The 23,293-nt window shown below is 35.5% G+C and overlaps 4 protein-coding genes across 12 annotated transcripts; 1 reads left to right on the top strand and 3 right to left on the bottom strand.

Moving 5' to 3' along the window:
* The first annotated feature begins 1,119 nt into the window (after positions 1-1,119).
* Positions 1,120-7,427, top strand: LOC123207903 (protein ARABIDILLO 1-like). Its single transcript, XM_044625394.1, has 12 exons — positions 1,120-3,200; positions 3,482-3,640; positions 3,731-3,811; positions 3,938-4,069; positions 4,247-4,374; positions 4,733-4,820; positions 5,275-5,369; positions 5,550-5,613; positions 5,759-5,934; positions 6,059-6,280; positions 6,646-6,730; positions 6,866-7,427. Exons 1-12 carry the CDS (start codon positions 1,851-1,853, stop codon positions 7,049-7,051), a joined length of 2,766 nt encoding a protein of 921 aa, XP_044481329.1. The 5' UTR covers positions 1,120-1,850; the 3' UTR covers positions 7,052-7,427.
* A 665-nt stretch (positions 7,428-8,092) lies between these two features.
* On the bottom strand, positions 8,093-13,953 carry LOC123207905 (palmitoyl-protein thioesterase 1-like). 9 transcript variants are annotated; one of them, XM_044625396.1, is made up of 13 exons: positions 13,285-13,438; positions 12,985-13,188; positions 11,902-11,986; positions 11,430-11,481; positions 11,311-11,331; positions 11,174-11,227; positions 10,614-10,664; positions 9,868-9,930; positions 9,724-9,789; positions 9,418-9,504; positions 8,786-8,908; positions 8,606-8,698; positions 8,093-8,507 (listed from the first exon to the last, which is right to left on the bottom strand). In XM_044625396.1, exons 2-13 carry the CDS (start codon positions 13,073-13,075, stop codon positions 8,244-8,246), a joined length of 1,050 nt encoding a protein of 349 aa, XP_044481331.1. In that variant the 5' UTR covers positions 13,076-13,188; positions 13,285-13,438; the 3' UTR covers positions 8,093-8,243. The 9 variants fall into 9 exon arrangements, with proteins under 9 accessions (XP_044481331.1, XP_044481334.1, XP_044481336.1 ...); XM_044625399.1 differs by having other exon boundaries at positions 9,418-9,456; positions 13,285-13,432; XM_044625401.1 differs by lacking the exon at positions 13,285-13,438 and adding an exon at positions 12,703-12,799 and having other exon boundaries at positions 12,985-13,273.
* Positions 13,502-15,942, bottom strand: LOC123207904 (pentatricopeptide repeat-containing protein At2g44880-like). The gene has a single exon (XM_044625395.1). The coding sequence runs from the start codon at positions 15,772-15,774 to the stop codon at positions 13,978-13,980; it is 1,797 nt and encodes a 598-aa protein (XP_044481330.1). The 5' UTR covers positions 15,775-15,942; the 3' UTR covers positions 13,502-13,977.
* Positions 15,943-16,392: 450 nt separating this feature from the next.
* LOC123207899 (plasma membrane ATPase 1-like) lies at positions 16,393-21,858 on the bottom strand. The gene is made up of 21 exons (XM_044625387.1): positions 21,805-21,858; positions 21,609-21,728; positions 21,422-21,520; positions 21,189-21,326; positions 20,949-21,083; positions 20,581-20,760; positions 20,292-20,498; positions 20,090-20,209; positions 19,874-19,993; positions 19,663-19,785; positions 19,470-19,574; positions 19,239-19,383; positions 18,978-19,142; positions 18,674-18,912; positions 18,550-18,582; positions 18,367-18,448; positions 18,121-18,281; positions 17,521-17,733; positions 17,233-17,415; positions 16,630-16,811; positions 16,393-16,489 (listed from the first exon to the last, which is right to left on the bottom strand). Exons 1-21 carry the CDS (start codon positions 21,856-21,858, stop codon positions 16,393-16,395), a joined length of 2,901 nt encoding a protein of 966 aa, XP_044481322.1.
* Positions 21,859-23,293: the final 1,435 nt, after the last annotated feature.

Genomic DNA, 23,293 nt, shown 5'->3' with positions numbered 1-23,293 from the left:
TTAAATAAAAAAAAAAAAAATACAACATCAACAACAAAAAATCATGGGTCTCAGGAAGGCAAGAAATCTAATAGATATTACTTCACATGGTCTATTAAATGTTGTTTCTATCTTATAGTAACTTTATTATTTTTTTATCATTTCCAAAATGAGTACACACCAACAGCACAAGTAAATTATAAATTCAATAAAATTAATCGTATAATTTTTGTAAATAAATAATAATATATTATCATAGAATTAAATATTATTTTATTTTTAATTATTAAATTACATAATTACATATCATTTTATATAAATAAAGTTGTATATATAATATTGTTTCTATAAATATGAGTGATATTATATATATTAATACTATATTTAAATATAATATAAATATTAAAATGATATTAAATAATTAAATATTTATTTATTTATAATTTAAAACTACTTAATTATATAAAAATATTAAATTTCATATTTTTCAATTGAAGGAAAAATGGTTAACTTTTTTATTAAATAGTCAAAATTTTTATTTATTTATTTATTTATTTTGTTGAATACACTCAACTTTTAGATTTAATTAATTGAAGTGACTAAGCTTTTAATATTTGTTTCAAACAACCATATTGCTTCTAAAAAAACAAAATAAATAATTATAATTATTTTTGTTTAAGATATTGCATCATAATAAATAATAAAAGTTTTATATTTTTTGTAAAAAGATTTAAAAATTTAATTATTTTAATAAAAAATATAATAATTCAATATATTTATATGTTGTTTTATCCTCGTACTAATATGATAATATTTATACTTATTTTTGCATCTATTATTAATACAAAAAGTATTATTTATAGGAATAACAATATTTAAATATATCAAAATTATTATTATTATTTTTATTAATGAGATCTAACTCTAAGAAAAAACCTAACATTCTGATTTTATTATAAAAATAAACTAAATTTTTTTAATATTTTATTAAAATTACATAATAAATATAAGTAAAAAATTAGTTTGATATATTTTATTTTAAATATTAAAAGTCTAATCCATTCTATGAATAAAATTTTTATTCGAAAATCCGGGAGTCCATGTTTTGTTGTTACGTTAAAATTTAATTAAGACAACATTATGGGCAGTAGTATTCATACCATACCATCAATTTAGCCATTTCTATCATCTTTGATAAATTTTTTTTTGCTGTAAATTTGTTCCAATATTTTTCCCTATCCCCATAAACTCATCACAATCACCTCTCTTTCTGGCTCGCAGTTTTTTTGCCGAATAACGAAGAAAGTCAGGAGAAAAAAGTGAGCCAATATGTCTTTTGAGGGTTTGGCTTTTCTTATCATTTAAACCTGAATTCTCTCTGACCCTTCTTCAACTTTGTCTCTTCTCTCTGTCTATCAATCTATCTGTATTCCTAATTTTATTTTTTTTCATAGTTTTCTACATTGAAGTTCTTGTAGGCAATCTCATTAAAGGCAAGTGATTTATTTCACAAGATTCAAGATTTAAGGGTTTACCTGCAAACCCACAAAGCCTGAGCTCTGAGTTTTGATGAAAGTTGAAACCATTGACTTCTGTATCTGCAATGCGTTTACCATTATAAATTTTATTATCAGTTGTTTGGATTTTTATGGAATTATCAATCTTCTATATTCAATTCTGTTACTTGTTTAAGGATTAGGGTTTTTGGGGTCAAAGTCTATTGTTATCTTGGTTATTTAGTGGGTTGTGAACTTGATTGGAGGCTGAGGGTTGATTGATTAGTGGGTTATTTTGTTTCCTTAATTTACTAAAGACTTTAGGTAATTGAGGTTAAAGGTATTGGTAGCTGACATCTGTGAATTGATTGAGATATGAGTCGAAGATTGAGACGTAAAGTGGCAAATAAGGGGAAGGAGAAGGTTGTTTTGCCTAGTTTCCCTGAAGTTGAGGACAAGGTTTTAGAATCTGAGCGAAGTGGGAATGTTGATTGGACTAGTTTGCCTGATGACACAGTGATTCAGTTGTTTTCAAATCTGAATTATAGAGACCGGGCAATGCTGTCATCAACATGTAGGACATGGAGGGCTTTGGGTGGTTCTCCATGTTTGTGGAGTTCATTGGATCTTCGTGCACATAAATGTGATGCTACTATGGCAGCTTCGCTTGCTTCCAGATGTGTGAATCTTCGGAAGCTTAGATTTCGTGGTGCAGAGTCTGCAGATGCAATAATATTCCTTCAGGCTAGGAATTTGCAGGAAATAAGTGGTGATTACTGTCGGAAAATAACTGATGCAACATTGTCTGTGATTGTGGCTCGTCATGAAGCACTGGAAAGCCTTCAACTTGGGCCTGACTTCTGTGAGAGGATCACTAGTGATGCCATCAAAGCAACAGCTCTTTGCTGTCCCAAATTGAAGAAACTTCGACTGTCTGGAATTAGGGATATTTGTGGTGATGCTATCAATGCTTTGGCTAAACACTGTCTGAATTTGGCTGACATTGGGTTTTTGGACTGCCTGAATATTGATGAGGCAGCATTGGGAAATGTATCATCTATTTGTTTTCTCTCAGTTGCAGGGACTTCAAATATGAAATGGGGGGTGGTTGCACAGATTTGGCATAAGCTCCCTAAATTAGTTGGGTTGGATGTTTCAAGAACTGATGTTGGTCCAATTACTATTGCCCGATTGCTATCTTCATCCAAGAGCTTGAAGGTTTTGTGTGCCTTGAACTGTCCAATTCTTGAAGAGGATACCAGTTTTAGCACAGTTCAGAATAAAGGCAAATTCTTAGTTTCCGTCTTTACCGATGTTTTTAAAACTATAGCTTCTTTATTTGACGATACTACACAGAAAGAGAAGAATGTGTTTCTCAATTGGAGGAATTCAAAAAGTAAAGATAAAAAATTGGATGAGATTATGACTTGGCTTGAATGGATTCTTTCCCATACACTTCTGCGTGCTGCTGAGAGCAACCCACAGGGTTTGGATGACTTCTGGCTGAAGCAAGGTGCAGCCCTATTGCTCAGTTTAATGCAAAGCTCACAAGAGGATGTTCAAGAAAGAGCAGCCACTGGACTAGCAACCTTTGTTGTCATTAATGATGAAAATGCTAGCATAGATTGTGGAAGGGCTGAAGCAGTTATGAAAGATGGTGGCATATGTCTTCTGTTGGACCTTGCAAAATCCTGGCGGGAAGGCCTTCAATCTGAGGCTGCAAAGGTAAGTTCTTTAATGGAACATTAGTGATGATCTTAGCCCACCTGTGTTGTTTGTGTTAACTAATTTTCATTCAGTACTTTTGTTTTGGACTTAAATAAATTGGTCTGATTAAATATTGATGACAAATATATACTACAGTGACTTTCTTGAGCAGTTTGCTTTACTCCATGTATTTAATTTATTAGTAAGTTTATCAGTGTAATAGACAACCTTTGAGCATGATTTTACCTAAATATATGGTAATAGGTTAATTTTTTTTTTCATTTTCGTAAACTCTATAGGCTATAGCAAACTTGTCCGTGAATTCCAATGTTGCAAAAGCTGTTGCAGAAGAAGGAGGAATCAATATCCTTGCATATTTGGCAAGGTCCATGAATAGGCTGGTAGCCGAAGAGGCAGCTGGAGGGCTATGGAATTTGTCTGTCGGAGAAGAGCATAAGGTTAATTGTATTTTAAAACTTTCATTGATTTCATCATCTTATGGTATATGCTTAAAATCTATTTTGTGACAATTTGAGATTCTTTATTAGGGTGCTATTGCTGAGGCTGGCGGAGTAAAAGCTCTAGTTGATCTTATATCTAAATGGTTCTCTGGTGGTGATGGTGTTCTGGTATATTCCTAACTACTATTTGCTCCCATTAAATGCTTTATTTGTAATGTGTTAAATATACTTGCATATGAATCAATTTGTATGAACTTGTGTTGTGGGTTGGTTTCTGCATTTTCGTGTTTATAGGAGCGTGCAGCTGGTGCTTTAGCTAATTTAGCTGCCGATGACAAGTGTAGTATGGAAGTTGCTTTGGCAGGTGGTGTACGTGCTTTGGTGATGCTTGCTCGTAATTGCAAGTTTGAGGGAGTGCAAGAACAGGTAATACTAGTTTAGTGTTCTTAGTCATCTGAATAATTTTCTATTCATTGCTTGTATCTAAGGGCAGTGCAGTTGCTTTTGTATTTGCATGGTTGCATTGAAAAATTGGCCTTTTTGTAGTCTGTCTTTAAGTGTGTGATTTTGATGTTCTTTATTGTCTCATCCACTATATGCCAGGCTGCTCGTGCATTGGCTAATTTGGCTGCTCATGGAGACAGCAATACTAACAATTCTGCTGTTGGACAAGAGGCAGGTGCTCTTGAAGCCCTTGTTCAACTTACACGCTCTCCCCATGAAGGTGTTAGGTACTTCATTACTAATCCAGAAGCTATCTTTTAAGCTGTTCTTGAATTTATCTGAAGCATTTTTTTTATTGACTTCATTTTCTTATTATGCTTTGCCTCTTTGTTCAATTATTGCACATTACTAATTTATTTTAGATTACGCTATAAAAGGTAAACTGAGTAAACATATTAATATAGATTGGGTCATGACACTTCTGTAGGATCTGCATTGCCCATCTCCAATGCAACCTTTCCTCACCTTAGTGCAGTAAACTAAATTATTAATCACAGGAATCAACTTTTTTGTCTCTGCAAATAAAGTTTTATTGTTTTTTATGGATTTCATCTGTTAAGCATCATTACATGTATTCATCAACAGGCAAGAAGCTGCTGGTGCTTTATGGAATTTGTCATTCGATGACAGGAATCGAGAAGCAATAGCAGCAGCTGGTGGTGTTGAGGCACTGGTATGTAGTTTAGTTTGTCAAGATGTAAATGATTTAATCTTCTGTAAATTATGTTGAGGCACTTGAATGGGTGGCTCCTAATGAAATATTACTCTTGGCAGTAAAGAGACTGCTTTGTGCAGAAGCTTGTAAAGCACTTCAGTGACAATTTAGGATTTTTCTGGATACTATATGTAAATCAATGACACATAAAAGCAACCGCCACTGCTATGGGAATACCTATATACTGAAAGAGCATATCTTATGGCTTTCATTTTGTTGAAACTCTTCTGGATCTGTTGGCTGAAGACTTGAAGTTTTTCATTCTAGATTTATTATGATATATTTTTTTCACTTTCAGCAACTAAATTTGTTGTTTCTCCTATGCAATGTTAAGAGCAGCAATGTTAGGACTTATTATAATATACTTTTTTTTTTGTTTTTGCTACATGTTGAAACTTTTTTGTTTCTGTAGGTTGCCCTTGCACAATCCTGTTCAAATGCATCTCCAGGTCTGCAAGAGAGGGCAGCTGGTGCTCTTTGGGGATTGTCGGTGTCTGAAGCTAATTGGTATATCTATGAGTGACATGCTCTCACAAATATGCTAATGTTTGAAATTATGTGTTTATAATATCCAAATTTCACTGAAAACTCTGGCATCCAGTTCTTCAAATTGAGACATTCCATGCTTGTATGCTACAGCAATGACTCTTAACTTAGTTATTAATTATTTGTTTTCTTCTTAATCAGCATTGCTATTGGACGAGAAGGAGGTGTTGCACCCCTGATAGCACTTGCACGCTCTGAGGCTGAAGTAAGTAATTTTTATTTATTTGTTTATTTATTATTATTTTAGGATTAAACATTTTGTGTTCCTTTATGAAGTATCTTATACTTCATGGCTTAGTTGGTGCAACTCAAGTTATGATACCTGATTTGACATTGTATTTCACTTCCAGGATGTCCATGAAACAGCTGCAGGAGCTCTTTGGAATCTTGCCTTTAACCCTGGTAATGCTTTACGTATCGTGGAGGAAGGGGGAGTTCCTGCACTTGTTCACTTGTGTAGTTCTTCAGTATCAAAGATGGCACGCTTCATGGCTGCATTGGCATTGGCATACATGTTTGACGGCAGGTACTACCAAGTAACTTTAACTTATTTCAATTTCAATTTCTGTTACTATTTTCCAGTTTTGTCTGTCATCTAGTTTGCTGATCCTTTCAAGATTCATACATTTTTAATTTTATGAACTGTACAGAATGGATGAATCTGCCCTAATAGGAACTTCATTAGAAGGCACCTCAAAGAGTGTGAACTTAGATGGGGCTAGAAGGATGGCTTTGAAGCATATTGAAGCTTTTGTTCTTACATTTTCTGATCCACAAGCATTTGCTGCTGCTGCTGCATCGTCTGCTCCGGCAGCATTGTCACAAGTGACAGAAAGAGCTCGTATTCATGAAGCAGGGCATTTAAGATGCAGGTTTCCCTCTCTCTCTCTCTCTCTCAAATTTTCTAGTCAACATGAGGGACTTAAAGTGGAAGATTTTTTTAGCTGCTTCATAATTAATGGAATTATTAGAGTTGAATATCTTTCCTAGAATGTCTTTATATGTGAAGCTGATTTTCCGAAACTTCAACTTTCAATGTTATATCTGTGTCTTAACTAAAGGAAATGGGGGAAAATTCTTGTTCTCAGCAATTTTACTTTGATACTCTAAATACTCATGTGAGAGAAAAAGGGGGATAGACTAGGGATGCCTCTATTTATTGTGCAAAAGCAAAAGGTAGTGAAAATACACTGTTCTCTTTGTTTAATGTTGTGGGCTGTTGTATTATGTGTCTCAGTGGAGCTGAAATAGGAAGATTTATCACAATGCTACGCAACTCTTCTTCTATACTGAAGTCCTGTGCAGCATTTGCGCTTCTCCAGGTAGTAGCACTCTTTGAGGTTCCACAAAAATTTCCCTTCTATGCCCTTTTGGTTCATTATCCTTCCTATTTCAACAGTTTGATAGGTACGTTGCTACTTGACTGGGTGCTCATGTATCCTAGTTCTCTATTGCAGTTTACCATTCCTGGTGGTCGGCACGCAATGCATCATGCAAGTCTTATGCAGGGCGTTGGGGCAGCACGGGTTCTTCGTGCTGCAGCTGCAGCTGCAACAGCCCCACTTGAAGCTAAAATATTTGCTAGAATTGTACTTCGGAACCTTGAGCACCACCACGAGCATGTAGAAATGTCAATATTTTAGATCATCTCTTAGAGAAGCATGTATATCCAGCGATGTCAACAAATTATGTGTAGCTATGGAGCCTCCCATACCAGCAGTGTCAGAAACTGTAAGAATATTTTTTTGCTTTGTCGTGTAACTATATAAATGTGAACTAAAATCATGCGCCAGGGCGATACAACTTAATCTTTTCCTTTGTCTCTCCATTTGTTAGGTATTTAGAAGTTGTTCAGTTAGGTGTGAAAGTGATCTTATCTCCCCTTTTTGTGACTTTTTTTTTTTTTATGTTAAAGGTACTTTGAGTGGGGGACTGTTTAAGAATGAGTGCCTCATTTTTTTTCTTTGTATTTTTTTTGACAATTTCTTCTACAAAAGCATAAATGCTGAAGTTGTTCTAGACACTATCTCTGGTTGGGTTGTATTTTGGAAAATTTAAACATATGTTTTTATTTTGTTCTCTTTGATATTTGGATGTGTGTTGTTCGGGTGGCAGCACGAATACATGGGCTGACTACTTGACCTTGACTTGGGGGAAATGATTCAGACTTGCGAAGAAGTAGGATTACTAATTTTATAACCGATACATAGGGGTCAAGTTATTTCCCCAGAATGTAGGGGTTTAAGTAAAACCAAAACGATTAGGGTCAATATAATATTATGTGAAGACAACTTGGGTAAAGATGATATTGTGCTAAAACGAAGATGAACTGAGAGTGAGAGACCATAAGTGGATTTGTGCATATCTGTGTCTAAACAAAATCCAACTCAATTTTAACTTGAGTTTGTGATTGATTTGAATTGAAGATGAAAAAGAAAAATCATACTAAAAGAAATTTTAAAAAGAATAGTTTTAATACAATAACATTAGTAAGTCCTTCAAATCAAGTTAAATTGTCAAAGTGGACTTTTATCTCGAGTTTAACTTATTTAAACTCTAACATGAATCAAACCGACTCAAATAGATCTCCAGTAAAGAACATTATCTGAAAATTGAATCCTGATGCGAAATGATAGTTGGAAGAAATGAATCCCAGATTATCTATTTTATTCTGCTTGTAGATATATTTATAATCTGAATTTTAAATATCGGTAATAATAGATTATATAGTAATTCCAAGGCAAAATGTGACCAGACACAAAAATGTGACTTGAGTCAATAATGGGTCAAAGACTGAAAAAAATAGTGAGTGTGAGACACTGCCCATCAGCGGTTTCAGTTAGGTACAACTGATAGCAAATGTGGATCCTCACTGAACCCACCAAGATTCACAAACATGTTCCACATTGATGAAAGCCATCTATGAGATGAAGATGATTCTGTTACCATTGTCGATGTGTCTTTCAAGTAAGGAACTATATACGTTTTCATATCACTTTGAGAGATCTGGAGATGATTCCCAGAAACATTTATGAATTTAACTTTCCCGGCCTCATCCAAAGTTTTCAAGCCAATCCAGTCCTCTATATATAACGGGGTCTGCACATATCACACGGTATGTATTATTGTATTTTGAAACCAGGAACTATGCAGAATTTATCATGTTCAGCAGCTGATCACCGATAAAATACTTTTACCTCTTGTGCAGATAAAATAGTATCAAAGGAACCATCAGGATAATATCCAAACCAGGAAGTTTCCTTGGGTATCAAAACTTTGTCTTGCTCAAACTGAGTCATGCATGTAAAGAAAGAGAAGAGAATCACCAATCATATCCACGCCAATGTTACAGGAACAACATTAACTCTTGAACTCACCATGATAAGCACCAAATTCTCCAAGCTGGAAAAACGTTCCTTATAAGTAGAATTTCTTTCGTCAGCAAGTTCATTGTTAAGTTTTGGGAGAAACCCACATCCCTTTAGATACTCAGAAATGTCCTGGATTTGATAACAGTCAGAAACACAGTTAATGTGAACTTAGATAAGTTGTACAAATTAAGCACACTTGCCATTAAAACAGGCAAAAGGATTTTCCTCGTACATTTACACTTTTGATCCAGAAAAAGAAACATGGAACAATTATAATACGACGAAGCTACTTCATATTTCAGAAAACTGACAGGGCAAATGACTTATAATATGCTGATGACATTAAAGTACCAAATTGGCCATCATATTAGTTGATATTCAAACCTTGGGATATATCTTGGTGAATATAGAACATCTATGGTTTCTCCAGCAGGCTAACCCTTCTTTTTCAGTTTTACAAAATAGGAAAAGCTAATTCATATTCTGATTAGCAAAAATATCTATCCCTTCCCCTGTTTTCAAATTTCCTCTCTCTTGGGTTAGGACAATGATGACTATCCACAAACTTGTTAACAGTGAACTTGCAAAAGAAAAGGCAGCATAGTATCTTTTAAGCTAAGCCAAAGCATAATACTTACAGTTGGAATTTTAAGATAACCACTGGGAGCCAGATGTTCCTGCAATCTCACCGAAGATACATATGTCAAAATGCTATCAGCTACCAACTGAGACATAAAGCACGAAAAAAACTGAAACTGAAGTTGTGAAAGTAGAATCTATCAGTAAAAATGAATTCAAATGTCACAGAAGCATAAAAATTACACAGGCTGTTACAAGAATGGGATTAATTGTTTGTATGTAATCCAACAGTCTTTCACTTTCAACTCAACATATGTAATAGAAATGATGAGGTGAGAACTTTAAAGCTAAGTAAAATTTCATACCTGTACACAGTTGCTGTAGATCTCTAACTTAATTAAACTATCTAGGAGAATGCATAGCAAGCCAGACTGCAAAACTGAGAATATCAAATCACACTGCACTAATAGGCTGAAAACAGACTAAGTCAATCTGAGGCAACCACTTACTCCACAAAATGGAATTGAAGCAGTAGCAGCATGGATGCCTGCCACAGAAATGAAATTCTTTACCTGTTCCAATATAGATAAAATGGCTTGTGATATCAAAATTTAAATTCAGAAAACTAGTAACTCAGTGCAATGTAAAAAAAAAAGCATGATTGAAGGAATTCAAGAAAAAAAGAAGATACAATGATAAAATTATAAGGAAAAGAAGGTATGAGCTAAAACTATAGATGTGGTAAATCAATAGTTTTAAGAGTTTAAATACTAATTCTGATTCTTTACTTATTAATTTAAGTTTTTGGGTCAAGTATTTACTCAACAAATAGATTAGTTGAAAAACAAGAACAGACTTTTTTCTTCTTATGGATAGATGTGAAGCCACTTTGAATAGAAAGCACATCAGTTCCACATTTATAGCTGATCCCACAACTACCATAAGGCTATATAGCGAGAAGCAGAAATGAGTGTAAAACTGGGTAGAGATATATGCAGGAAACAAGGTCCTTCATGCGGTTCCCACAATACTACATTGATTTGCCAAGATGAACGTTCTTGACTCCTTGAAGACACATTGCGTACAAAATATCATATAATACTTAATATGAAAACCAATATTTGGGTACCCATAGATTGTGTGGATCCTAAATTATAAAATGATGGTGTCATAATCAAATTAATCACGACAATGTCTGTGTAAATACAAAGAAAATTAGGCGCAAAATGAGAGGGAACATGAAATTAGTTCTTACAGAAGGTCCTCCTTCACAAAATTCAATAATCCCTCGACCAATCATAGTACCCTATGAAAAAAAAGGTCATGTAAAATGTTAACAGAACAGTCTAATTAAACCTCAGTTTTAATAATAGCAACTAAAAATAACAAGCACATGGAACTTAAGGTATATAAAATAGCAACCCAATGCAACTTTCAATACAAGCCAAATAGAATCCTCCAGATTTCAGACACAGGATACTCCACTCTTTACCAATCCAATGACATATAACAGCTTATGGGGTAAATAACTACTATATTTAATCACTCAAAAAAAGACTTCTAAACCCCAATGAGAAAGAAGGAATTGAAATATGTAAGCTAATCTAAGTTTAGAAGGCACTTGACACAATTGTGTTTGTTGACATATAATCTGTCATACAACTGTCCTACTAAACTGGTATCAATTACAGAAATCCAGGAGGATTTGGGATCCTTAGAGTATCCTCTTATGGACAGGAGATACCAATTAAATTAAATTTGCCGCTGAAAATTCCGAACATCCAAAAAGTTAGCAACCCTCACTAAGTTAATTACCTGAGAAAGTCCCACCATGTTGTAACCCTCACTAAGTTCTCTCATACCCTTCACCTGTAATATGGAAATTTGACAAGAAAGTTAACTTCAAGTGCAGAAAACAATGATGTGAAAACATATTACCAAATAGCTATAACCTTATCACAAGCAATTGCTGTCTGCAAGAACAATAAGGTTGATACATTAGAATTTAATTTATTAAAACATAAAATATTATCAATAAAAGAAACATTCATATTATCTATACAGATGTCACCTGTTCCATAAGGGGCATAGTCCAGGAGTCCCACGCTCCATCTCCAATTTCTCTATAGAGAAGCACAAACATTAAGGGAAACTCACTCAGTTTTGCACCTAGTCAGGTATCAAAGTTCCACATACACAAACAGGAAAATATCATACCAAATTAAGGCATATGGACAAATTTACTATTTATATGGTATGATGAGCTTGATTTGATAACATAAAATGCTAAATTTCCCTCTCTTTATGATTTCCCAGTCAAAAGTATATGTTATAGGACAAGTTAGCAATCATTTTAAAAATATTTATATAAATAATTAGCTACTATATATATCTTATGGCACCCAGGCATGCAAATGATTCCATCCTAGCAAGTCTTATGTCCAAATAATAACTTCACAGTTGAAATCTAACCTCTATCAGTTAGCCTTCAGTTGGAACAGACTATCAAATAGCAGAAGTAAACTGAGAAAATAAAAGCATACATGCAGTATCCTTGAGAGCCAGACCAGTTGCTTAAGAGCTGAGTAAACTGCATGATTCCTCGGTTACTGCATTTATCACTAATACCTGCCACAAAGCACATATAAAAGATCAATATAGTACAACAAAGATTTGTGCATCTGATTACCTCCCTAAAATTCCTTATCAGAATGGTGAAAAACATGCCGATGATCAAGTAGAAGCCAAAATTTTGATTACAATGATGCATGTACGTATATAGGAAGAGCAAAACTCTATTATTTACTCTCATATAAACTTCTTTGATAAGCCAATACTTGTGTTAACTATATATATATATAAAGGATGTTTGGTTTAAAGAGGAAGTGACAAGCACTTAACCAAATGCAGGGGCAGTAAATTTCCATTTGCAATAGCATAATATCATTTCACATGCCTTTAAAGATTTTGAAAATAATATCCAAGGCATATACAGCAAAAAACATAACAGAACAGAGTTATTAATATGGTAGATGAAATTTTATATCAGATCCCTCTTTAAGGGAAATAAGAAACTTTTTCCCCAGAAATGTAAAATGGGTATAATTAAGCATGTAATCATTTTTCATGAACCTAATAGTACATTTCAGATAAATTTTTTCATTGCACATTAATGAAACAACTGCAGTCCGAAACAAGTCCACTAAAAGCAAAATTCTTCCACAACAAGAAAAAAATAAAACCAGAAACATCCAGTCACAAATGTCAAAGGAAACCAACAGAACAATTATCAATTGCTGGGATTTGTATTAGAACACAGAAGTCAAGTCTTGAAAAATAATCACCCACATCACCAAGTCAATCGAGTGGAAAACAAAATCAAACCCATCAAATTTCCTTCTTCCCTTTCACCAATTCCAAGCAAACCCACATAGAAACTACCTATTTGCAAAAAGAAATTATGAAATGTCTTTAAACTAATAACAATCCAAATGAAGAACTCCATATGGTAACAAACAAAACAGAGAGTCGAAGAAGAATTAGATAGAACACAGTAATTTATTTAAAGTTCAATAATAACAAAGCACAGTAACCGAATAAATTGCAGAAAAGAACGAGAGAATTACCATGCAAAACTATGAAAGGAACAGAGTACGTGATTGGAACAAGACAGGTGATGAGGAGAGTGAATGTGGCCAATAGTGCTACATGAGCCATTGCCGTTTTAACGAAGGTTAAAAAAATGGTTTAAGATTCCTAGGTGACCAATAACATTAGTAATTTGCAGAAAGAACTTAATGTGAAGGACTTGTTACAGTGGTCTTGGGATTCTGGGAGAAACACAAATTCTGAGTCAGAATTGGAAGAAACGAAAGAACAAACGGGCCAACTACCGTTCTATAAATACCCAAAGACTAAAAACCTACCGTTCTATTAATATCTGGTGGGTATTCCAAGATAATCCACGTTCAAAACAAGTCCGCCGTAGTAAAATGTAGACCATGCCGCAGTACCTTCACGCTACTGTAAAGCTGTGCAGCCACGCGCCGCATCATTTTTTATTTATTTTTTAATATGCTTACGATGAAAGGGTCGTCGTAATAGATGGCAACTTCGTTTATTATTATTATTTTTTAAGAGAAATTAAAATTAAGATATCGGCTGAATATTATAATATATACTGTTAACAAGGCCAAGGTACCATATCTCTGCACATCACCAAGGATTTGCCGGAGATATGATTGCAAAATTTGTGCAGACCACGAATGTCACAGCTAGATATAATCTCCTTCTGAGCCTGTTCAGCTCGACAAGCTCAGTTAGAGATCAGAGCCTTCCACTGTACCGGAGTTTGCGTAGAGATCAAAACCTTGCCGATTTTGTTGCATTGGAGCTTGTTTCACCGATGATGCTTCTTTTCCTTTACCGATGTTACTGTTCCCGAGCTTAAGAATACACTCCTATTCTCAAGGTAAGCGTAGATTCACGAGCCTTCTACAGTTCCCCCTTCCCTTTTTATAAAGCATTCTTACCTAATATCTGCAGCCTTCAGTTTGATGGGCTACCATACCACAATGCATCTCTTCAATGTACCTTGCCCGATCTTGTCATCGACAAGTTCATGATCTTTGCAAACATCGATAGTTGTCTTGTCCCTTCATGTGCGTCCACATCAGCCTCAAGATCGGCTCTATCATTTCCCATTGTGGATTCATTCTATCTCCACATTGAAACTCGGAAACCCTACAATCAACCTCAATAACACTACAGCCTACTTCTTTTTTAATCCCATTGCTCCTCATCAGACCCTTAATTTCATCTGCATCTCTCCATCTTTCCTCTGTTGCATACAAATTTCTCAGCATGACATAGTTCCCATCATTCCTTGGATCCAAAGCAACAACTTTGTTCAACACTCTCTCAGCCCTTGTAACATCCTTTGAGTTCCCACATGCACATAAAAATGAACTAAGAATTATTCCATTAGCCTCGTAAGGCATACTATGGATCAACTTTTCAGCTTCCTCCAAGCGTCCTGCCCTCCCTAATAGATCTACCATACAACCATAATGCTCAATTTTCGGGGTAAGTCCAAACTCCTCCATTGCTTCAAACCATCGCTTCCCTTCCTCCACCAAACCACCATGGTTACACGCAGACAAAACACCAATCATGGTAATATCATTTGGCTTGACTTCTTCCCGCATCATCTCCAAGAAAGCCTCCAATGCTTCCTTGGCACATCCATTGACAGCAAATCCATTTACGAGAGCATTCCAAGAAGCTATTTCCTTTTCGGGCATTTCACCAAAGACTCTTCTTGCTTTGGCAATTTCACCACACTTTGCATACATATCAACAAGTGCAGTACACACATTGGTTTTTCTGTCAAGTTTCCTCCTCTGAACAAACTGGTGAACCCAGCTGCCCAAATCCAAAGCACCCAAATCAGCAATAGCTGGAAGAATGCTTACAATGGTTACCTCGTCAGGTTCAAATAATCTGCTTGCTTGCAGTTCATGGAACAACTTCAACGCTTCACGGGGTTGTTTATTTTGGTAATACCCTCCAATCATTACATTCCAAGAAAATAGGTTCTTCTCTGGCATGGAATCAAACAATGACCTACCAGCTAAAACATCACCATTTGCGCAAAACCCATAAATCATACTAGTCCAAGAAATCACATTCCTATCTGGCATCTCTTCAAACAAACTTCGAGCCGAAACCATATCTCCTAATTTTACATAACCATCAATCATTGCATTATATACAGCAGAGTCTCCTCTCTCAGTCGCAGACATCTCATCAAAAAGTTTCTTAGCATGAACCATTTCGCCAGACCTCGCATACCCAGAAATGAGAGTTGTCCATGACACTAAACTTCTGTCAGTCATTTCATCAAACACTTTATTGGCCCAACCCATTTTCCCAAATTTCGAGTACATATCAACCAATGCAGTGGACACATACAAATCTAAGCAATATCCAATTTTCAAAACATGACTGTGCAATTGCAAACCCTCCGAAATCGCCATTCTCAAACAACAAGACTTGGCCAATGTTGTAAACGTAAAATTATCGGGAACAAAACCCGTGTACCTTCTAAGATGTTCATAAAGAGTGAAAGATTCAGCGAATTGGCGCATACGCACATGTGCTTTGATCATAGAATTGCAAAGGAAAGTGTCGTCTCTACGAAGCCTCTGATCGAACACGCGCCGTGCGTAAAGGATACCAGCGAGTTGAACGCAGGTTGCGACGAATTTAGTGAAAAGGTTAACATTTGTTTCGATGGCGTTACGGAGCACAAAAGCGTGGATTTGGAAGAGATACTTTCTCGTGCAGGTACCCTCAAGCAGAGAAAGGATTTTTCTGTCTATTGAACGCCAGAGAAGCTGTTGTTGTTCCCTCATCGATAAGTAGAAAGATCTTCTCTTAGTCCACCCATAAGTATTTTCACTTCATCAGCTGAATAATTATGTTGCCTGAATCAGTAAATCCTGATTGATACATATGCAATATTTTGGAATCCAGGCTGGATACTGAACCTGGTCAGGGGGTTAAACCGGGTCTGGATTGCTTTGACTGATTCGATTATTAGTTGGACCGATGAATTTTTAAATAAGCGTGATAACAATTTTTTTTAATGAAACAATTGAACTATTTGATTATTATATTGAAATTAACAATTTTTTTTAATTTTTATTTAATCCATCAAACTTTCATTATTTTTTTCCATTAAATCATGTTAAATAGAAATGATGTTATAGTTTTTTTATTTAAAAGTTATCAGAAAAAATTATCACATCATTTCTATTTAACTTTGTTTGAAGTTAGACAATATTTTTATTAAAATAATAATAATAATAATAATTTAATACATTTGAGCGTTTGTAATCCCTTAAATAAATATAAAAAAATATTTTACCAAAAGTAAAAGGATATTATGCAGAGAATAAAGGATTCTTGTACAAAATCCACCAAACAAACATAAAAAGAAAAGTAAAATTACAAGTGATGAGATCAATCAGTTAGACAGTGTAGTGTTGGTTCATGGCATCAATGTCCAGACCCCTCAACTTGGCAAATGATTCAACCTTCCCTTTCAGAGTGTGAAGCTCCCTCATCCTGCAAACACATTCACATTAAATTATGAAAAACCAGATGCCTATTATAAAACTTGTGTATTCGCCAATATATTTCATGCAATGATTCAAATGACAAGTATATATCTGCAATTTAAATTGTTTTCCAGCATGAAAACTAACCTTGCAATCTCTGCACGCCTTTTAGTTTCTTCTGCCATGAGATTGAGCTCCCCAAAAGTGCTTATTTTATCAGTAAACTTTCTTGTATCGGAGGACTGGAGGCCATGTAGTGTTCTCTGCTCAGTTGCCCATGCAGCCGCACGAGCTTCCATACCAAAGTCCTTTTTGTTCGTGAATGCAGTCTGTTAGAAACCACAGGCAAGTACTTTGCGTTAGAGGATATATAATTATTGAAATACTAGTCAAAATTGCAAATGTATATTCAAAATACCAAAACTCAAATAAAAATTGTAAATTTATATTCAAAATACCAAAACTCATGACTACAAGAGCTGTTAGAAGATGCTACACTCATGCGTACAATATCTCACTGTCCAGTTAGAGGGCAGGGGGCTCTGCTGCTTAGTGAGCAGATAGGGGTGCAGGGAGCAGCATCCCCAAGCCCCTAGGTGGTGTTTAATTACCGGCTACCCTTCTTTTGTCATGTAACTGGTAAGGTGTTACCCGCTGTTAAACACTGCCCGCGGTTTGAGTTTATATCATGAAAAGCCGTTTCAGGACAAGTAAGGCTGGTAAGATTTGAGCAGTAAGTATAATTCATACCCTTTTGTCTACAATGAGACCCCAGGCTCTTCCACTGAGCGCATATCGAACAGCAAATTTGATAGGGTCAAGCAGCAAGTAAGTTGCGATATTGAACAACCAAATGACCCCTGTCCAGCCCCAGCCAATTTTTCTGATCCCTGCAAACTCGGAGGTTGCAGTGGCAGATATCAAACTTGCAATCTGCAAAGAATAAGAATCCAGAATTCAAATCTTGATTACTTCTTCATTCATGCAAGAGTTACTTTTACGTTCCAAGTATTGATATGGGTAGGGAAAATATTATACCAATTGAGCAATAACGAAGGCAATAACAAGCAGAAAGCCAGGTCTCTCAGTACACGACCAGCCCCTGGAGCGTGTCACAAAAATTAAGGCCTGGCTAATGGTGCTGACTTGAAGATACACTGCTGATGCCATTCTTTCTTTCAGTTCAGTCGAAATTTTGTCGTCAGACATGTTGAAATGGTGCCGGTTGAAGCTCTTCACGTGGAAATGTTTCTGCCAAGCCGAAATAAGGATGGATATATAATTAAGTTGGAGATGCTAAAAGGGAAATATACTATGGGCCAATGATGTGTTGTAACACCCTAGACAAATAAAGTTTGGGAAATATGGCAGGTATGTATAACATCTCATGTCACTTGGGAATAAAAGAGAAGATTGGTTAAACATTTTATGAGCTCTTATAGATGTATTTTGGTTTGTAATACCCGAAAATAAAACTGTAATGAATTGTGTATTTAGAATGGACAATATATAAAACCAGGATGGATTATATTATTAAAATGGATAATATACATATAGTGGGTTGGGATATTGGACAATGACATTACATGAATGATAACAAGAAAGGAGATGAATTTACTGAAAAGGATAGGAATTTACCGGAAAGAAGTTAGTTTCATAAGCCGCCCAAAAGAAAACGACTGTCATAAGAGCTAGGTAACCGCCAAGCACAATTCCTGTTGCAAAAATTTCACTGAGCTTCCAACAATCAGGGAGGGGAGAAGGCTTTACCCTGTCTTTGGATATGGTCATGATAGTACCTATAAATAAGCCAAGCAGACCATATCGATGTCAGTCTTATGAAATCTATTGACCTGAAGAATATAGGAACCAGAGAAGGCTAACCATCATTAAGAATGGCGATGACAAGAACCATGAAAGGTGGAAAATCGAACTTCCAGAAGACAGTCAGCAACAAAAATCCTAGCTGTCATGAAAAAACCATTGAAAATGAGCAGTGACTAATGTTGCAGGATGCACTTTAAAATTCTATTCCACGTAGAAATTGAGTTTTAAGTAGAAGCTTACCACAATACGTATGGTGATAGACACAGCATAGATCTGAAGGAAGAAAATGAAGTTTAGATTTTAAGTCTTGAATACATAACATGATTCAGGAGTTTGAATATAATAGTAATTATGGCAAGGTTACCGTGTAGTTTTTCATTCTTTGGAAGATGGCACGACTTGTTAAGACAGCACTTACGATTACACTCAACCCGGGTTCTGTTAGAACTATATCAGAAGCACTACGGGCGGCATCTGTGGAATCTGCCACAGCGATTCCTATGTCAGCTTTCTTTAAAGCTGGAGCATCGTTTACTCCATCACCGGTCATTCCACAGATGTGCTTTCTGGCTTGTAATCTATTTACAATCTCGTACTTGTGTTCTGCAAGTGAAAAAGGTGGAATCAGAGATAAGAAATGTAGTACATATTTTAACCAGTAAACTCACCAGGAAAGACACCAGCAAAACCATCAGCTTTTTCAATGAGTTCATCAATGGGAAGCCCTGGATGTCCCTCTTCCTTGCTCTCACCAAGCAGAGATGATGAGGGGTACATGTTTGTGCCCATTCCAAGCCTTCTTCCTGTTTCCTTAGCAATTGCAAGTTGATCGCCTGCAATTTAATGAATGAGGACATCTCTATGTGCTCTTCCTAATCATAGACCACCTGATGCCTCTCGGAAATTTCATATTTAGTAGTGATACAAACCTGTGATCATTTTAACACTGACACCAAGATCTAGAGCCCTTCTAATCGTTTCAGCGCTGTCGTGGCGTGGAGGGTCAAAAAGAGGGAGAAGGCCGACAAATTCCCAGGGGCCACCGGGACTGTCTTTGGTTCCAGCAGGCACTTCCTGGAGATTTTAAGAAAAGCCAATGTTCAGAAAGAAATAAGAGAAAGTTGTTCATGAGGCCATGTAGTTAGAAAAAAGTTAATCACCTGGCGAGCAACTGCAAGGGATCTAAGTCCACGTTCAGCAAACTTGTCAATCATTCCATGTACCTTCCTTTCAATTTCTGATTTGTTATGGGCCAGATGGAGAATCTAAGCAAGTATTTATAAAAAAAGGCTCAGAAATTGCGGATCACTTTTCATGAGTTACTTTAAGGACAATAAAAACTATGAGTTTTACCTGCTCTGGTGCACCTTTGCTAACTCTGCGCATTTTGCCAACACCATCTATATATGTAAGTGCAGTCCTTTTATCAGTTGGATTGAATGGGAGGAAGTGAACTTCTTTAATTCCAGTTCTTGCCTTAAAAATGACCATCAAATACATAATTATTGTCTCATTCCAATGGCAGTAGTTTATAAGACTGAATGCATAAGCACTTCAGTTGTACCTCCTTAGGGTCTGGCAACATTGAAACAATTGCAGCGTCAATAGCATCTTGGTTCTCTAACCTCGACGCTCTTGCAGCCATAAGTACTACCATGTCCTTGTCAACACCTTTGGCAAAAACCTGCAATCGTAAATAACACATCAGAGTACTGATCAGATGGAGCTTCTAAATAAGGGGGTTGGGGACAGGACAAATTACAAACAACTCGAGTATAACCTCAATCAAATTTTTGTCCACTGTAAGCTTGTTTAATGTCAATGTGCCTGTTTTATCACTGCACAGAACATCCATTCCAGCCATTTCCTCAATGGCTGTCATTCTTTTGGTTATTGCACCCTGCACAAGATGTAGACCGATACTGATTTAGCTCATGAAATGAAAATAACAACTAAATTAGATTTGGCTGCATTTTTAAGACCTGCTGAGACAAGCGATGTGAACCAATGGCCATGGTAACAGAAAGAACAGTTGGCATTGCTATGGGAATCCCACCAATTAGCAAGACAAGTAGATTATCTATACCAACACGATATCCCCTCTCTTGAAGTCCATATATAACAATTATTTCAATAACTATTCCAATAGCAATTGAGCAGATACAGAAGTTTCCGATTGCTGTTAGAACCTGGAACCATCAAATAACAATATTAAGTAGTGCTTCTACATATATATTTTAATGCAATTATATCAATAGGTCTGCTGTCAACCTTCTGAAAATGCCCAACATGATTAGTGCTTTCAACAAGATGAGCTGCCTTCCCGAAGAAAGTGTGAACTCCGGTTGCAATAATAACAGCCTCTATTTCACCTTGTTTGCAGGTTGAACCTGAGTAGACCCCATCACCAGGATTCTTGGTTACCGGAAGGGACTCTCCCGTAAGAGCTGACTGCAGGAATGGAATTGTCAAATTCAGTTAAAATATTGTCTACTTTAGACATATAAACGTGTCTTGACAATTTAAGAACTCTCAATCTATATATCTAGTCGTACCTAGGGGTGTCATAATGTCCTATTAGAATTTAAATTATGGATTGACTTGATGCATACAGTCTCAGACTCTCAGTGAATAAGTACCTGATCAATTTTCAAAGGATCTCCTTCAAGAAGACGAGCATCAGCTGGAACAATGTCTCCAAGTTTAATACTGACAATGTCTCCTGGAACCAACTCTGCTGCATCTTCCTCACTCCATCTTCCATCACGTAGGACCTGGTAAGAATAGTTTGTCATGTCACTAATTAAAAATATATATCAAAATAACATCTACAGGCCTGGTGAAGCTCTGAGGTAAAACATATCTAAAATGATTGAGACCTTGGCTTTTGGGGCCAATCTGGCCATAAGAGCAGCTGCTGCATTGCCTGCATTGTTTTCCTCTATAAAACTGATGGTAGAATTTATCAAAAGTAAGACCAATATGCCAACGAAATCATGATAATCCGGATCTTTTCCCTGCAAAATAAAGGATTCATCTCTAAGATTAAACTAGAATAAATCAAGGACCTCATGATAAATTGTCATAGCACATTATAAATAAATAGACTTACTCCTCCATGTGCAAGAGCAATAGCCATGATAGCTGCAGCTTCCATTACCCATGATAGAGGATTCCACATAAAGCTCAAGAACTTTAATATTTTACTTTCCTGTAGAAGAAATGAAAGATTCAATGAGTGGAAACCTCTGAAACAATAAATAGAACATAACAAATGCAAGCAGAAAAGCACTTCTAACCTTTTTCTCTTCAAGTTTATTGTATCCAAATAATTCCAATCGCTCTTTAACTTCATCTGAGCTCAAACCATTCCTTGTACATTTCAGGTTTTCAAAAACTTCTTCAATGGGCACATTTTCCTGCAGGAACCGAATTTATTTTTTTTAATCAAATGGACCACTGAATCATAGATACTGTATATGAAATAATGGATACCAGATCAACAGCTTCCTTGATGACAGCATCAAGGGCAAAAGACTTTTCAACCATTTTGTATCTCTTTTAAACTGATTAGTACTATTGTCTCCTGAATATCCAATTTCTGAATCCAAAATGTTAACAGTTCAAGAGAGCAAGTGTGCACAGAAACATGAATTGAAGAAAGGATATATGAAGGTAAGTAGGTAGGAAGAATTGGACTGAGTAAGACACATAATAATCAAAGAAATGAGAAGAGACATTTGGACATGTGGCATTGTTGAGCATGTGAAAGGGACAACTATAAACACGACAGGCATAATCAGTAACGTTATTAGGACATCCGCCGGCCAGCGTCCGCTATAGCTTCTGTTAAAAGCTACCAAGGCAAATTGCTAGGTGCCTAGGATTGGATCGAATCTGATCAGTTTGAAGTTGAATTCAAAATGAACGAGTCAAGTTCGAATCAAAGTGTTGGACTCATTTTCATTAATAAATCAAGTTCGAATTAATTCAAATCGAATTTAAAGTTAAATTATTTTTAAACTGAATCAAACATAAACTCGATGTTCTCAAACCGATTTTAAACTAACATTTTTAAATTCAAACCCATTTCGAATTAAATCTTGTTTGAACTTAATTTGGATTGAATCCAATCCCATCAAAGTAAAATTTTAAATGCATAACTTCTCCATCGATTGGATTCAAAGATTCAAAATGGGAGTCAAATAGTTGTCCATAACCCTCGTCCCGTCTTAACCAATAATGGAATTAGTCTCAGATATGAGTGAATCTTGAGACTCTGAGAGCAGACACTTACCCAAATTTCGGTTACCTTATGATTTTTTTTTTTTCTGGCCAAAGGAGTTATTTCCACACAAATTTTGATATGTTTTCAAAGTCACAGAGTTTAAAAAACTCAAAGTTTCACCCATAAGTCAATTGGCGTTAAAATTTTATATTAAAAATAAGAATAAAGTCGTTATTTTATTAATAATATTTAAAAAATATAAAATTTATTATATTTTTCTCTTAAGTTTTAAAAACTAACATCATCTTTATTTAAAGTTTTTGTAACTTTGAAAAGTCACAATTCTCCCCCTTCCAAACCTCTCTAAACCTAAGGTTTTTTTCCTTTACCCCTTCGGCCACCGTCTCTAGTGCTGACGATCTCCCTCTCCACTCTAAAATGTTGATTGGCGCATGATGAGACACGACAATCTCCCCTCTTCAGATCTTTTTGTCTCTTCATTGAGATGAAGTTCCAGAGGGGAAAAAAAAAGGTTTAAGGTTTAGGGTGGGAAATATGAATTTTTAAAGTTAGAAAACTTTATATATGAGTAAAATTATTATTTTTTAAAGCTTATGAGAAAAAAATAATAAATTTTATATTTTATTAATATTATTAACAAAATAGTGATTTTATTTCTGTTTTTAATAAAAAATTTTAATTTCAATTGAGTTATAGATAAAATTTTAAGTTTTTTAAACTTTATGGGTATAAATT

The sequence above is a fragment of the Mangifera indica genome, unplaced genomic scaffold (genome assembly GCF_011075055.1).
Source record: "Mangifera indica cultivar Alphonso unplaced genomic scaffold, CATAS_Mindica_2.1 Un_0115, whole genome shotgun sequence".
Taxonomy (NCBI): domain Eukaryota; kingdom Viridiplantae; phylum Streptophyta; class Magnoliopsida; order Sapindales; family Anacardiaceae; genus Mangifera; species Mangifera indica.
This window is presented reverse-complemented; position numbering and strand designations above follow the sequence as displayed.

Excerpts from the sequence above, each read along its gene's own strand:
- LOC123207903 (XM_044625394.1), top strand. The coding sequence starts at position 1,851 with ATGAGTCGAAGATTGAGACGTAAAGTGGCAAATAAGGGGAAGGAGAAG. Across the intron at positions 4,375-4,732 it reads TCTCCCCATGAAGGTGTTAG|GCAAGAAGCTGCTGGTGCTT; the intron begins GTACTTCATTAC and ends ATTCATCAACAG. Across the intron at positions 6,731-6,865 it reads CAGCATTTGCGCTTCTCCAG|TTTACCATTCCTGGTGGTCG; the intron begins GTAGTAGCACTC and ends TCTCTATTGCAG.
- LOC123207904 (XM_044625395.1), bottom strand. The coding sequence starts at position 15,774 with ATGAGGGAACAACAACAGCTTCTCTGGCGTTCAATAGACAGAAAAATC.
- LOC123207905 (XM_044625396.1), bottom strand. The coding sequence starts at position 13,075 with ATGGCTCATGTAGCACTATTGGCCACATTCACTCTCCTCATCACCTGT. Across the intron at positions 11,987-12,984 it reads TCCTTTCATAGTTTTGCATG|GTATTAGTGATAAATGCAGT; the intron begins GTAATTCTCTCG and ends GCTTTGTGGCAG. Across the intron at positions 8,508-8,605 it reads CTATTTTATCTGCACAAGAG|ACCCCGTTATATATAGAGGA; the intron begins GTAAAAGTATTT and ends TGATATGTGCAG.
- LOC123207899 (XM_044625387.1), bottom strand. The coding sequence starts at position 21,858 with ATGGTTGAAAAGTCTTTTGCCCTTGATGCTGTCATCAAGGAAGCTGTT. Across the intron at positions 20,210-20,291 it reads CACATCGCTTGTCTCAGCAG|GGTGCAATAACCAAAAGAAT; the intron begins GTCTTAAAAATG and ends CATCTTGTGCAG. Across the intron at positions 19,143-19,238 it reads CAGTGTTAAAATGATCACAG|GCGATCAACTTGCAATTGCT; the intron begins GTTTGTATCACT and ends ATTAAATTGCAG.